Here is a 14,546-nt window from a genome sequence, read left to right as displayed (position 1 = left end):
GTACTGCCAGAAGCTTCTTGCAGTAGAAATGCATTGTCCTTTGACTCGAGTTCCATAATCCCGAGCATTCCCTACCGCCTAAGGTCGCACCCCAGCCTACGTCCGATGCGTCTGAGAAGAGAACGTGGTTGGGAGTCTGAACAGTCAGGGGAAGACCCTTTCAAAGGTTGATAAAGTCCTTTCATCAAGTCAGACCAGACTTATCTTCCGGAAACCGGGATCGAGACCGCTTCTAGCGTCTTGTCCTTTTCCAGTGAAGAGCTAGATGATACTGAAGAGGACGGAGGTGTAGTCTTCCAAGTGAAACCAATTGAACCACGGATGACAGTGTCCTAACCAGACTCATCCACAGCCTGACAGGGCCGTGTTCCTTCTTCAGCATCTTCTGGATGGATAGCAGGGCTGGGGGTTGATCGTCTTGTTCAGCCATGTCCTCATCAGAGGGTTCCTCATCCGAAACTGATGAGGAAACGGCAACGGAGTGGGCAACGTCTGACTCGCTGAATCCGGTCGCACTGGTGGATACGTGACGGAGCCGGACACAAGATCATGGAACTGCTGCACAGTCTGTGAACTGTCAACCATGGGGACGCGAGGAAGTACAGCGACAACCCGAAACTGTCTAGACTGTCTGGGTTGTGCAGACAATCCCTTATCGGGTTGCTGAGGTTGCCGCACTGCGTCACAACAAGTCACCTCTGCTGGTTGTTGAACGTCTTCCTAGTGACACACTGAACGTCCACAACCACCTCCGAGAGTCGTTTAACGTCAACGTGCGACTGGCAACCCACACTGGGTCGCACCGGTGGAGGAACCATCTTAACTGGCGGACGTGAGTAGGATACCTCAGCGTCAACAGGGCGTACAACCAACCGGTAGGAAGGTTGTTGGCTAGAAGGTTCTTCTCCGTAAAAAATCCTCTATCAAGGACTAAGCTTGGACTGCATGTCTTGCAACAAAGCCCAAGGTCTATGGGAGCAGGTGTGGCAACAGACGGGGTTAGCGACTGAAGCGGAACCATTTACCATCCCTGGAAGCATGTTATGCTTTAATTAAAGTCCATAGGAGGCTAAGCAGCTTAAGGCTCCTCTCCAAATGACAGAGTCCTCAAGGGAATATCAGAAGGAGGGAGAACAGCACTTTCTCATCTACAGGAACCATGTCCGAGAAAAGCTAGGTTATCTCAGTGAGGGTTTCACTGGTGCATAAGCAGCAGACCAGAAGGCAACGTTATGTAACTGCTTGACAGTCTGTGAACTGTCAAAAACTGAACTGTCAACCACAACAGGTGCGTGAGGACATACAGCACTGGTGCATTAGTAGCAGACCAGAAGGCAACGTCAAATAACTGCTTGACAGTCTGAGTTGGCAACAACCAAAGCTGTGTGGGGAAGCCTCAACTCCTGACTGACTAGTCTGCTGCGGGCGAGTGGCGGTAACCACAGTGTGTTGCGGAGGCTGACACACCGTGTCAAAACACGGCAGCTTGTGGTAGCTCACGCACGGCAACGGAGCGCTCCGTGTGTCTGTGGGAGTCAGCATGCGTCTGGCAGGGTCGACTGCGCATGGGTGGAGGAGCTCTCACAACAAGAGTGTGGGAGCAGGCAGCCATGCTGGGCGCACAACCGTGGCAGGCTGTAGGCCAACGGGTGCATCGTCAACCTTCTCCGCAGTCGGAGTGTGGGAGCTGGCAACAACAAAAGCGGAGTGCTGGTGCGTGGGAGGGACTGCCGTGGGTTGCGGAGCATGCCGCATTGCGTCAAAACACGGCAGCTTGACAGCACCTTCCCACTGCTGATGCGGTAGCTCACGCATGTCAACGGAGGGTGCAGCATGAACATGCGTCTGGCAGGGTCGACTGCGCATCGGTGGTGGAGCTCTCACAGGTGGAGTGTGGGAGCAGGCAGCCGCAGTATCTGCTGAGCGCACAACCGTGGCAGGTTGTAGGTTAACCGGTGCAGTGTCAACCTTCTCAGCACGATACTCCTGCATGAAGGAAGCAAGCTGAGACTGCATAGTCTGCAGCATGGACCACTAGGGTCTACAAAAGACGGCAACAAACGGAGCTACTGTCCGTTGTGACTGAGGGTCTAAAACAGCTGGTGCGGCAACAGACGGAGTTACTGCCTGTTGCGGTACCACCTTGCCTCTCTTGGGAGGTGTGCAGTCGTCGGATGACTGCAGCGAGTCCGAACTGACCCAGTGGCTACACCTAGGCCGTTGGACTTGCGCGGAAGGGACCGACTTGCACTTAAATAGCTGCAAGATTTGGTCCATGGTTTCTATGAGAAACCTCTTCCGCAGACGAGGAATAAATGGGCTCTCTCGTCTTTGTGTGGGTGGGGCGATCACGTCGGCAACGTGTGTAGATACACCCAAAACCACGGAGGGAAACGTCTGTTCGTCGATCAAGGCCTGTGGAACCCATAAGTCCTTCGACATTACTTCTCCCCTGGGCTTGGGAGCTTGTAGGAGGTATCGGACTAGGTGAACAACTGGCACGAACAGACGGAACCCTCGAACGCAACACTGTAACACTTTGCGCATATCACTTTATCACTTTTGATTTTCTGTTTGCACTTATTTCACTGAAATCGAAACTTTAACTGATTTCTGCCTGAAACACGCAATCCTATCCTTCATTAAAAGGTAGTAATTGCGAAAACAGTTTTACAATGCAACAGAAAAACATAATTAAAGATAAAGAATTCAGTGGCTGTAAAAAAGAGACTAAACACTAGATCAAATAAACTACGTTTAAAATCTCTCACCGCATAAAGCCTGGGAACAAGAATAAAACTCTAGAAACGTTTTACCTTCTTCCCCTACAGCGACTAGGGAGAAGAGTCAGAAAACGAGAACAACGTTACCCGCTTGAACGAAACGTTTATTCTCCACTCTCTCCCTCTGTCTCTATCTCTCTCTCTCTTCTCTCTTGACTTAGAACCTGAGAGAAGAACCCAATTATATATCGTTAAAACATATTATTTGCTAAAGGAAAAAACTGAAAGGTTTCCCAAATAAAAAGTTCCTTTATTAGAATTTAAACCATTTAAGCTAAGAAAGAATGAACGAAACGCTAGAATCGGTTTACTCTTACTGCAACGTGAAACCGTGAAATACTCTCTCTCTATCGTAACGATAGAGCGCATGTTGAACGTTCTGAACGTCAACAACTGCGGAGACTAAACTAAACGTTAGTTCATCTTTGAAAACAGTACGAGACTATCAAAGAAATTCTTTCAAAAACATTAAAATTAAAAAAGTATAAATTCTTAAAAGGTAAATAAGATATGACGGGCTCAATGTTAATTAACTTCGGTTACAAGTAAGGACCGCCTACTATTAGGAAAGGTCGCATATAAACAAACATAAAAATTAATTTTTAAGTTTATAATAAATGGAAAGTTAATCGAAGAGGCCTATAAAGGCGGAGAGATATAAAATAAATAGATCTATAACTTGTTAAGCAAAATTACCAAAAACCTAAACACACTTCCGTCTAAGGGAAGGGTCGGCCATTAAAAAGTGAAAGAGAGTCCATACTCTCTTCGTCACTAACACTTCCGTCTAAGGGAAGGGTCGGCCATTTAAAAGTGAAAGAGAGTCCATACTCTCTTCGTCACCATAATTAAATCTATCCAAAACGAGTTCAAGTTTTGAAATGAAGATAAAACCCCTGCATAGCGAAAGCTCAAAACTGGAATAGTGTACTTCACCAAAGCGTTGTGAAAACAAATCCAGTTAGGGACGGCGTATTTAGTAGGTCTTGCCTGTGGCACGACAGAGGGAAAATTGGTTCTTTGTTGACATCGAGTACTTGAGTACCTACTTGACAGATGGCGCTGCTGATGTACACCCCCACCTGTATAGCGATCGCTGGCGTATTCCGCCCGTAGGTTTTTTCTGTCGGGCAGCAGGGATGCAGCTATATGATCATCGGGTAAGTTTGATATTGAAAAATGGAAGATCTATCAAAGTCTGAGGGAAAAAGTTAACATAAAAGAGGTGACTGGCTGTCCACCTCAATGTTTAAATACTTGAAAGCTACTGCACTCAAAGAGTAATAATGTTAGTGAACTCAAGAGTAATAAAGCCATTGAACTCAAAGAGTAATACAGTACAGACCAACTGCTTACCTTTTCCATCCGCACATCTCCTGGATTTGCCGCTGTATATTCTGTAATTTTGGCTGGTCGGTTAATATAAAAGTACCCGATACACCTTCCATGAAAGTTGGGTTCTTCTTGACTTTTTCACGCTTCCTTCGACCACCGCCTCCCCCACCCCCACCGCCTCCGTTTCCCATCTCATTGCCATCGTCGTCGACAGTGCTGTCATCATATTCTGATGAACGAGGAGGATAGAGATCGGTTACCAATTCTTGTTTATTATCAAATAAGGCTCATAATGAACTAGAATCTTTAGATACAACATTGTTAAGGAATAAGTAGAATATTGTTGTCATACAATAGTAATCATTAGAAGTACAGTAAATAAAAAAATTAAAAAGAAGTTTGAAAGAATAAATAAAACACTGTCTTACCATTGCACCAATCAGGGAGTTCCGGAGCTGGCGGAGCTTCATTGGGGTCGTCCCCAGACCTCTCATAGAGAGATCGAAGGTAATCACCCTTGTAAATGCCCGGTTCTCTGTCGGATATAGCAATCGTTAATGTGAAACTTTGAAACAGATATAACCAATACATCTCGATTAGTGATTTACTCCTTAACAATGAAGGGACATTCACACTCATCCAATCATGAAGTGAGTCTTACTATTATTTTATTTCATTAAAGCCGTTTCTTCAAGATTTATCACAACATTCTATCAATTGTTTCATAATGTCTAGTCAAATAGCAGTTCATCTTTAGGGGCACAGAAAGATACAGAAGTGCTCCATTACTGGCGGGTATTATGTTTAGAACCCCCCTCCCCGTTGATTAAATCTAAATAATAGTGATAATGTACTTATAGTAACTATGCAGTGTATTTGATGTTTGAAAATTATATATACTGTATACATAATATTAATAGACCACAATGTTGTAATGACATTATTACACATTCACAATACTGTACTGTAATAATAAAACAGAAATGATAATTAACAATAATAAAAACATCAATAACAATACCAAAATCCTATCTCTCTCTTTCTGTCAACCATGGATCAGTAGATAACTGATCGTGACAAACTGTGAATAACAGGGTACTACTGTAAATAATGATCATCCTGAAGTGTGCATTGCTATCATATATGGAAGGTCTTTCATAATAAAAATCTGTTTTCTCAAAATTTATTCTCCTCATTCCCCCCGAGGGGTTAAGAGATTGCATAGCAAGTACAGTACACATCTCGAGTTGATGTCAGGACGTGTAACCGATTGCATACCTCTTATGGAGGGGGGGAGGATCCTGTCCTCCAACTGCCATCAATCCAGTGGGAGTTGCCCGAGTAAGTTTGATACAGATCGGTAAACCAGGGTAGCCAGTACTACTTATGTAATTACAGTGAATCTCCTTAGTAATCACTTTCGAGCAAGAGACTGGTCGGTAATTGCCTAAAAATTCTTCTTCACCCAAGGGGTTACTGTGCTGTAATTGTTCAGTGGCCCATTTCCACTTAGTAATGGTAGAAGGGACTCTTTAGCTATGGTAGGTCTTCTGCTGTCTTAGATTAGAGTTCTCTTGCTTAAGAGTATACTCGGGCACACTATTCTATCTTAATTCTCTTCCTCTTGTTTTGGTAAAGTTTTTATAGTTTATATAGGAGATTTTTATTCTAATGTTACTCTTCTTAAAATATTTAATTTTTTCTTGTTTCCTTTCCTCACTGGGCTATTTTCCCTGTTGGAGCCCCTGGGCTTGTAGCATTCTGCTTTTCAAACCAGGGTTGTAGCTTAGCAATTAATATTAATAATAATAATAATAATAATAATAATAATAATAATAATAATAATAATAATAACTATCGAACGAACCAAACTACTTCCGAAAGGTAAGATCGAGATGTATCTTCAATCTACTGTTGGACAGGTAATGTGCAGTAACATAAGTCCATCTATGGACCAGTAACAGACCAGGGAGCTGGAAGAACATACGGGTGTAACTTGAATTATAGTTCTATCCAGAACTCGGTTAGAAAACGTTTAAAAAGTTGGTAACAAGATCTCCTCCTCCCTATGAAAGATGAAAAAACATTTGTATTTCTTCATCTCCAATCGGCAAAACTGGCAAAAGTTTTGAATGTTCCCTTCTAGGAAATAGATTGGCTTATGAGAAGTTTTCAGCCCAAGTATTTTTAATAAAAAAAAAACTAAGACCTCCAATCGGAAAGATAGGAAGGAACTTCGCCGGCAGAAGACCGCTTGCGCGCTTATGTGCATGTCTGTCTGCGGTCGCGCATGCATATTCTTTTCCTCCGGGTAAACATTTGAAAACGAGTCTGAGCCCGTTTGTGGGAATAATGTATGTGCGAAAAATTGCAACATATTGCCCAAGGAATTTGATTGTCAACTAGCTGTAGAATTTTTAAGATGTGAGTGCATGCACCCACAAAACAAAACATACAGCTAGTGTAGCGATCATATTTCTCCGTTGGTTTGCCTAGCCACCTTGTGGATGGGGCTTACCAACATTCATAATTGTAATGAACTGCTGACAAAGTTTGTCTAGACGCCTTGTGGGAGGGGCTTGCTATTGTTCATAAACGTAATGAGAAGCTGGCATTTGTCTGGCCGCCTTATGTACGGGGCTTGCTATAATTCATAAACGTAAGCTAACACTATTCCCTTAGGACTAAAGGTTTGAGATAATAACCCTGTAAGGGTAATGTCTCACAAGCCTATTGTGTGAGTGCTCCGAAGAGCTTTCCATTCCGTCAGGAACTAAACCCCGAGAAAAATAACCTAGAAGGATTATCTTTCACGAATCTCTGTGTCTAATGAGAATTCATTGTGCTCAGGGGCACAATGATTGCATGCGGTTGACTCGAGCAATAGGTAGAAACTGTGTTTATGGCAATAACCGTAAGGTTTTGTCTTGGTGAGAGCGCATGCGCCTGAGAAGGAGTTCTTATTGTCCTTTATGGAGTTTTAACAAAAGTCTGTAGTTATGAAAAACTTCTCTGGGACGAGATTTCCCATAAAGAAGCATGATCTTGCATGTAAGGGTCTGTTAACCCTGAACACAAAGAACACATACATTAGGTAGGTATGCATGGGGGTGTCAGCCAACGCTTTATCGCTAACAAGAATTACCACCTTTTAATGTAGGCCAAGACCTGCCAGAAGGATTGAATTGAATATAAAACTCTCTATGCTCCACTTCCGTCCTGGCGGTAGCAAGACTGATGCAGATCTCACAATGAGTGAGGGTTTCTCGGTGACGAGAGACAATCACTTGCCACCTGCTACCCCAACCGCTAGTTAGTGGGGGGGAGATGATGGTGGCTCGTCCAAAGACGAGGGGTACGGAGCTGGCAATATCTGCCTACCTGACACATAGTGACTAGCTAGGACTGTAATCTGACAATGCTGGTATGTCGCAGGATGCTGCCGCTGTCAGCTGACGCATAATGACCAGCTGAGGGTGTAGAGTGACATACAAAGTCACGCAATGCTGCAGCATAGAGAGCAGTTGTCCAGCTACGAAATCCTGGGGATCAATGAAGCGAGAGCCTGAAGGCTCAACGAGACGACAGTCCGAAGGCTCACGATCACGTGAATCAAAAGGTTCAACATGATGAGAGCCTGAAGGCCCGAAGTCACGAGAGCCCCAAGGCTCGGGTCATGAGAACCATAAGGTTCAGCATGACGAGGGTCCAAAGGCACAAGAGCCCGAAGGCAGAAGGGGACAAGAGCCTGAAGGCTCAAAGCCACAAGAGCTCAAAGGCTCAACACGACGACAGCTCGAAGGCATGTAGTCACGAAAACCAACAGGTTCAGCGCGACAAGAACCCGGAAGATCTGGGTTCCAAAGCTTGGAGTTGAAACATAACATGAGCCCGGAGGCTCATGGACACAACAGGTTTGTGGTGGCTGATGTGGTAACGCCCCTGACTGGTGAACGTCAGGCTGGGGTCCGAGTCTCGCTCAGACTCGTTAGTTTCTTTGGTCACTGCAACCTCAACTTGCAAACATTCAGAGATACAAACACAAATCCAATTAAAAATAACAGAGATAAGATAAAGAAGTACTGTAATAAAACAATATATTATATCATTCAATACAGTAGCAAAACAACATTTCTAATAACCTGATACTGTATCTATTTTATATGAAACCCTACTATTTATTGACTTTAGTAGCTGGAAATCATGGACTTGGTATTCAGGTTTAGCCTACCCTAGGCCAAAATTAAACAAAATTCGGCTTACAAACAGCTTCTTGGAACCAATTAAGTTTGTAAGTTGAGGACATTCTGTATCTGTGATGTACTGAGGGAGCAGTAGGTGAACCGCTATATGGCGAAGGGTTACTGTATTCAACAGTTTCAAAATGAAGGAGTAGAACATATCAACACTTTCTAGCTACCTCACAAGCTATATAGTACAAATTTTCTACAAACCAAGACCAAAACAACATATTTTCAAAGCAATTGACTGTCCTTTGTACCATACAAAGACCTAGATTTCTTCTAATGATTATGTTTCAAATATAAAAAATAGTGTTTAAAACATTAAACTGATTTCAGAACTAATAAAAATGCTTCCATTCCTCAAGAAGTCTGTACTTGGCATGAATATAGAGACACCTGAAGTACTTACCTACACCTTTTGAATTCATTAACAGCCAAGTCTACACCCCAATCTTCCTTCATGATGAAATATGAGGCGATCAAGAATCCCGTCCTGTTGAACCCATGGGTACAGTGAACGGCTGGGGAAAGACATACCGTTAAGATAATTGAAATTTCTGCATGAACAGAGTAAGTTCCCTCTGAGGAATTCATAACACATTATCAACTCTTAAAAGTGGGGCTTCAGAGACAGTATACAGGTGCTTACTTCAACATTTGTTATGATGTTTTCTATATTTGACCTCTGGTCCTTCACGTAACTCAGTACCCTATCTCAAGAGGGATTTCTATTCCTTAATTTCTGTACAAAAGAGCATTCCACGGGAAGCAGCCAGAGTATATTTCACTCCAAGTACTTTTAGCTTTGTAAATCTTTTAAACTTAGAACAGGGCACTCCATCCAAGTCCTGTTTTTAATCTTCAGGGGAGGACACATTTTCTAGGACAACCGTTAAGCTGGGGGGAAATTATAATTCCTTGAACTTGAAAAAAATTTATAGAGTATTGTTTATATCATGAGCTTTGATTACCCTTATCAATTCATTTTTTTAATCCTTTAAATCCTTTCTTATTTCACATTTGGATATTATTGTATGAAAGTTATGTGATTGATTTTATAAGTTAAAATGATACCAAATGTTGTGGGAGTACGGGTATGGTTGATTAATTTGCATTAAACAGTGCTGAATGACCTTTGATGCCCCAGTGCTTGGCTTAAGGCCTAAATTTTATATTCAATTCACCTAAGTAAGACAAGTCATGCCAACTAATTAGGCATCCTACCATTGAGTGCAATATGCCAGAGGTAGGATATAAGCTCCAGAATGTCAGTCAGAGCATCTCTGTGCAAGCTTTTAAAAAGTTTCAATAATTAAAAATAAAAGTGAATAGGATAAATGGATGAAATAATGACCCGAAAATACTCATTACATTCAGCACCGACTTAGGTCAAAGTCACGACGCTGGATAACAGCGCTAAAGTTTCTTTTAAATCAGAAGTATGATTCATTATAACTGAGCCTACAAAACTACTGGTAGGTACCCTCAAATTTTGCCACTACAATAGACAAGATTACAACATCAACAAAAATTGCAAGAAGCCTCTCAATTCATCGTCAGATAATTTGGGGACTGGTAACCATATCTGACAAGTAAATCTACTCTATATTATAGCCTACATTTTACTATGCAGTTATCCACAGTTAAACTAAATTCCATTCAGTCTACTTTTCACTTATCATCCAGCTTAAGAGATTCATTTGAAAAAGGTATCATGTCTAAAAATAGTCAAGGAAAACCATCATAATAGTTTAACTGTAAATTACATAAATTTAATCCTTTAAAGTCATTCAAGTGCAGTCTTATACGTAGATGTCTGTTAAATTAAAAAGCGAAGTCAGTATAAATTGTGATCAAATGTACAGGCAATTTCAAGGATACACAGAAGTCAAATACAAAAACAGATTACGTACGACTGACGAAACCAGATACAAGTGAAGTTCAGTATTCAGCGAGTCCTTACCTATTACTTCCAAGGGGTTCTTCCTTATAAAGGCATCACAGATGTTTACAAATGCGCTGACCTGTTCGACTGTCGGGCATTCTCCGTGACCCCTACACTGCAGCTTGACGTAGCGCGCCTCTTGGTTTTCAATGTCCGCTTTGTCGTAAAACCTTGATGTGTTTGTCAGATCTATCCAGAGACCAATCTTGACCTACAAAAAAATTATTCGTCACAGTACAGTAGTGCCTCACTGTTTCAGTTATTTAGGGCATTGTAGCTTCAGCAATTGTAAATAAATTTACTATTGTATTTATAACTTCATATACAGTATTTCCTATGGCAATTGAAGTGATTAATTCAAATTACATACAATATTTTTTAATAGAATCTTATACTAAATATAGACTTATACATATATATGAGAGAGAGAGAGAGAGAGAGAGAGAGAGAGAGAGAGAGAGAGAGAGAGAGAGAGAGAGAGAGAGAGAGAGAGAGAGAGAGAGAGAGTGCAGAATGTAAATTAAGATAGAAAAAAAAAATAAAACAGAATGAAGCACTAAAGAAACAAAATATGCCGTAAACGAGGTTCTGTAAAATGAAACAAAGGATTCAAGACTCTCAAGGCCACCACTACTGATATATTCACGGAGGGGAGATGGAATGAAATAAAAACTACCAGATAGTGTGTAGGAGGGAAACTGTAGGCGGTGCACTTTTTATAAGAGGTTGAATATAAATTGGTAGATATACCAATATACTTTATATTGTGTGGAACTGTGAATACTGTAAAAGGTATTTTAGTACAAGCCGTTGGAGTAAAACTTCCTGACAGATGAGAGGGAACCCAGTACTTAAGAAAGGAGTAGCCTTCTTTAACTTCCATATAGAGGGAAATATAATGTACCAAAATATCACAAATTTTAAGTAATTTGTATTTTTCCTAACAGTACTTACCTCGAACTACTTTCTTACGAGTATCTGGGATCTCCTCCCAACCAACCAGAATTTTGTGTAGTTTACCCTACTCCGTTTTCTATGCGGGGTAACCTCTGGCGGAGTGATACACGCCCAGAGACGACCCGGGGTCAGAGAGCATGCTTGCTCAAGTAGCTACTCAGGGACTAGGTAAAAAACTACGGTAAAAGGTGATGTCGGAAAGGTTTAGAAAAAACTTTTAGATCAACAAATATCACTTGTGTTTCATGACAAAGAATTAAACCATCAAGAAGCTCTTTATGAGAAAGCAACTAAAGAAGAGGAACCAATCTAAAGAGAACTTAAATCATATACTTGTGGACCTTCAGCAAGCATTAAGGAGGCATTTCAGTGCAAAGGATACTGAAAATACAAACTGGAAAATGTACAGTATATCCCCCAAAAAACAGTCATGATATCTGGTGGCCAAGAAACTACTGTAGGTAAAAGATCTGGTTTAACAATAGAATCACAGGAAATCTTAAGAAATATTTATAAGATGATAAAAGTACAATGGAGAGAAAAATATGACAGAAGGAGCAACCTGGACTTTACAAACAAGGTGTTAATGAAATGGATAATGGATAGTGTACATACTACGCATCGATATGAGGGATGGTTACCATTCAGGATGAAGCTTAAATGACGAACCATTAAAATTTAGCAAGGGTTAACTACCCATTCTGCTAGTTACAGGGGGTAGGGGGGTAGCTTACTACCAATCCTGCTTACACACCGGTGATTTAGCTCACTTTGCTTGAAGGTAGGATTTCAAGGGGGATAGAGCTGGCGGGTAAGTTTGTATAAATAGCTAAAGGTTTGTATCGTTAGGAAAAATACTAATTATCTACGAATTTGTCATTTGTTCCGTAACTGAAATACAAACCTATGCTATTTATTTAGGGGTGACGTCCCTGTCAATCTGGCTTTTTGGCTTTACCCGGGGGCTCCTTATATATTTGTGCCCAAAATAAGGAGTCCCCACACCTTGCTAAAACCTTACTACGCAAGGTCCGCGTCCTACGCAAGCTGTGTGTTGAGATATTTAGAAGTGTGACCGTCCAGGTAAAAGATCAGAGTCTTTTGTAGGAAAAACTGTTGTAACCAAGACTTTCACAATACCACCTCGCCCAGGTATGGGGACGCAACAGTATTAGCTTAATACTAGGTACACAAGAGAGCATTGTTTACCTGCAGTGGTTTGAGATCAGCTCATGCAAGAACCCAGGATGCTGTTTTCCTCAGAAGAGGGGAGGATGAAGAAAAGAATAAGAGCCAGTCAAACATTTTCATTCATGCAGACTAAAACCAGGTAAAAGTGCCCTCAACCTTCTGCTACTTATCCAATAGGGAGCTTGAGGTATTATATCAGCTCTTGTGCAGTCACCACAGGACCGATAGAAAACGTATCGAGCCTCCTGTGGGTCACGTCTTGCAGGTAGTGGGCTGCGAAAGTGTTCTGACGTTTCCACACCCAAGCCTGAAGACCCTGCATCACTGAGAAGTTTCTCTTGAATGCCAGGGACGTAGCTACACCCCTGACATCATGAGCTCTGGGGTGACGTGAAGGAGGAGGGTCTGGATTCAAAGCATGGTCTATGACCTTACGAATCCATACTGAGATGGTGTTCTTGGTGACCCTCCTCTTGGTCCTACCTGTGCTGACGAAGAGTGCAGGCACACAGGGACGGGCTGCAGCTGTTCTTTAAGGTATAGCCTCAAACTCCTCACTGGGCAGAGTAAGATGACTAGGGTCATCTGTTACAGAACAAAGACACAAAATCCAGGAGTCACATCGAGGATCTGCTACTCCCGAGTTCGAAGTCTTAGGAATAAACTCAGGGGCGAAGCTGAACGTTACCTCTCCCCATCTCCTTGAATGGGCGATGTCGTATGAAAGACCATGAAGTTCACTGACTCGCTTGGCCAAAGCCAAAGCTAGCAGGAACACCGTCTTCCAAGTTAGGTGGCGATCTGTTGCCTGGCGCAATGGTTCATAGGGAGGTCTTTTTAGAGACCTGAGAACTCGAACCACGTTCAATTAGGGAGGTCTCATGTCAGACTGAGAACAGGTAAGTTCATACCTCCGTATGAGTAAGGAAAGTTCTAGCTATCAAGAAATGTCCATTCCGTTCAGTCTAAAGGCGAGGCTTAAGGCTGAGCGATCTCCTTTTACTGCCGACACTGACAGGCGCATTTCTTTATGCAAATACACGAGGAACTCCGCTATTGCTGGAATAGTGGCATTGAGAGGAGAGATACCCTTTCCATGATACCAACCACAGAAGTCTTTCCACTTTGCCTGGTAGACTGCTGCTGATGACTTTCGCAAGTATCCAGACATCCTGTTTGCAACTTATTGCGAAAATCCTCTCTGAGAGAGGAGATGCTAGATAGTCTCCAGGCGTGAAATCGTAGCAAAGCTACGGCTTTGTGGATATGTTGGCATGTGGTTGTTTGAGTAGATCATGTTTTGAAGGGAGTGCTTTTGGAGACTCCGTCAGAAGGTGCAGTAGGTCCGGTTACCATTCCACCGTGATGCCATAGTGGAGCTATGAGGGTCATTGAAAGGTTGACCGATGTTCTGCCCTTGTTGAGTACCCTCCTCATCAGACAAAATGGGAGAAAGGCGTAAACACTGATGTTGTCCCACCATTGTTGGAATGCATCTTGCCAGAGAGCCTTGGGGTCTGGGACAGGGGAGCAGTACAACAGGATCCTGAAGTTTAGGGCCATTGCGAAGAGATCCACAGTTGCAGAACCCCACAAAGTCAGGACTTTGTTGGCTACTAAATGATCCAAAGACCACTCGGTACTCACTATTTGAGATGCTCTGCTCAGGTTGTCAGCAAGCACATTCCTCCTGTCCGGAATGAAGCGTGCCGATGGTGGTATCAAGTGAATCTCGGCCCATCTCAGTATCTCTACTGTTAGATGGGACAGGGGTTGGGCTGCGAGAAAGTACCTCCTTGTTTGTTGATGTAAGCCACTACTGTGGTGTTGTCGCTCATCACCACCACTGAGTGGCCGCCAGGAACTGTTGGAACTGTTGAAGGGCCACAAAGACGGCCTTCATCTCTAGGAGATTTATGTGGAGGTCTCTTCTGACTCTGACCAGACGCCTGAGGTCGTGTGGTGCAGGAAGCTCTTCTCATCTGAGAAAGGGTCTTGTGACCTTTCTCAGCCTTGATATTCTGTCATCTGATGGGAAGGCTTTGTGGAGATTGGTGTTTATTATCATGCCTAGGTATATCAGTCACTGCT

The 14,546-nt window shown here is 42.7% G+C and overlaps 1 protein-coding gene across 3 annotated transcripts in view; it reads right to left on the bottom strand.

The window, feature by feature from the left end:
- The window catches only part of mRNA-cap (mRNA-capping-enzyme), a 72,918-nt gene that overhangs the window by 31,929 nt on the left and 26,443 nt on the right, over nt 1-14,546 (bottom strand). For all 3 annotated transcript variants that reach the window (XR_011041407.1, XM_068360141.1, XM_068360143.1), the window contains 4 exons: nt 10,326-10,518; nt 8,772-8,883; nt 4,547-4,653; nt 4,140-4,347 (listed from right to left, as the gene is read on the bottom strand). Coding sequence is in view for 2 of the 3 variants with exons in the window: in XM_068360141.1 (XP_068216242.1) it covers nt 4,140-4,347; nt 4,547-4,653; nt 8,772-8,883; nt 10,326-10,518 (620 nt within the window). In the remaining variant the exon portion in view is untranslated. The remainder of the gene's footprint in view (nt 1-4,139; nt 4,348-4,546; nt 4,654-8,771; nt 8,884-10,325; nt 10,519-14,546) is intronic.

Source organism: Palaemon carinicauda, chromosome 36 (assembly GCF_036898095.1).
Source record: "Palaemon carinicauda isolate YSFRI2023 chromosome 36, ASM3689809v2, whole genome shotgun sequence".
Lineage (NCBI taxonomy): Eukaryota > Metazoa > Arthropoda > Malacostraca > Decapoda > Palaemonidae > Palaemon > Palaemon carinicauda.
The sequence above is the reverse complement of the archived record's forward strand: the minus strand, read 5'-3'. Positions and strand labels throughout refer to the sequence as shown.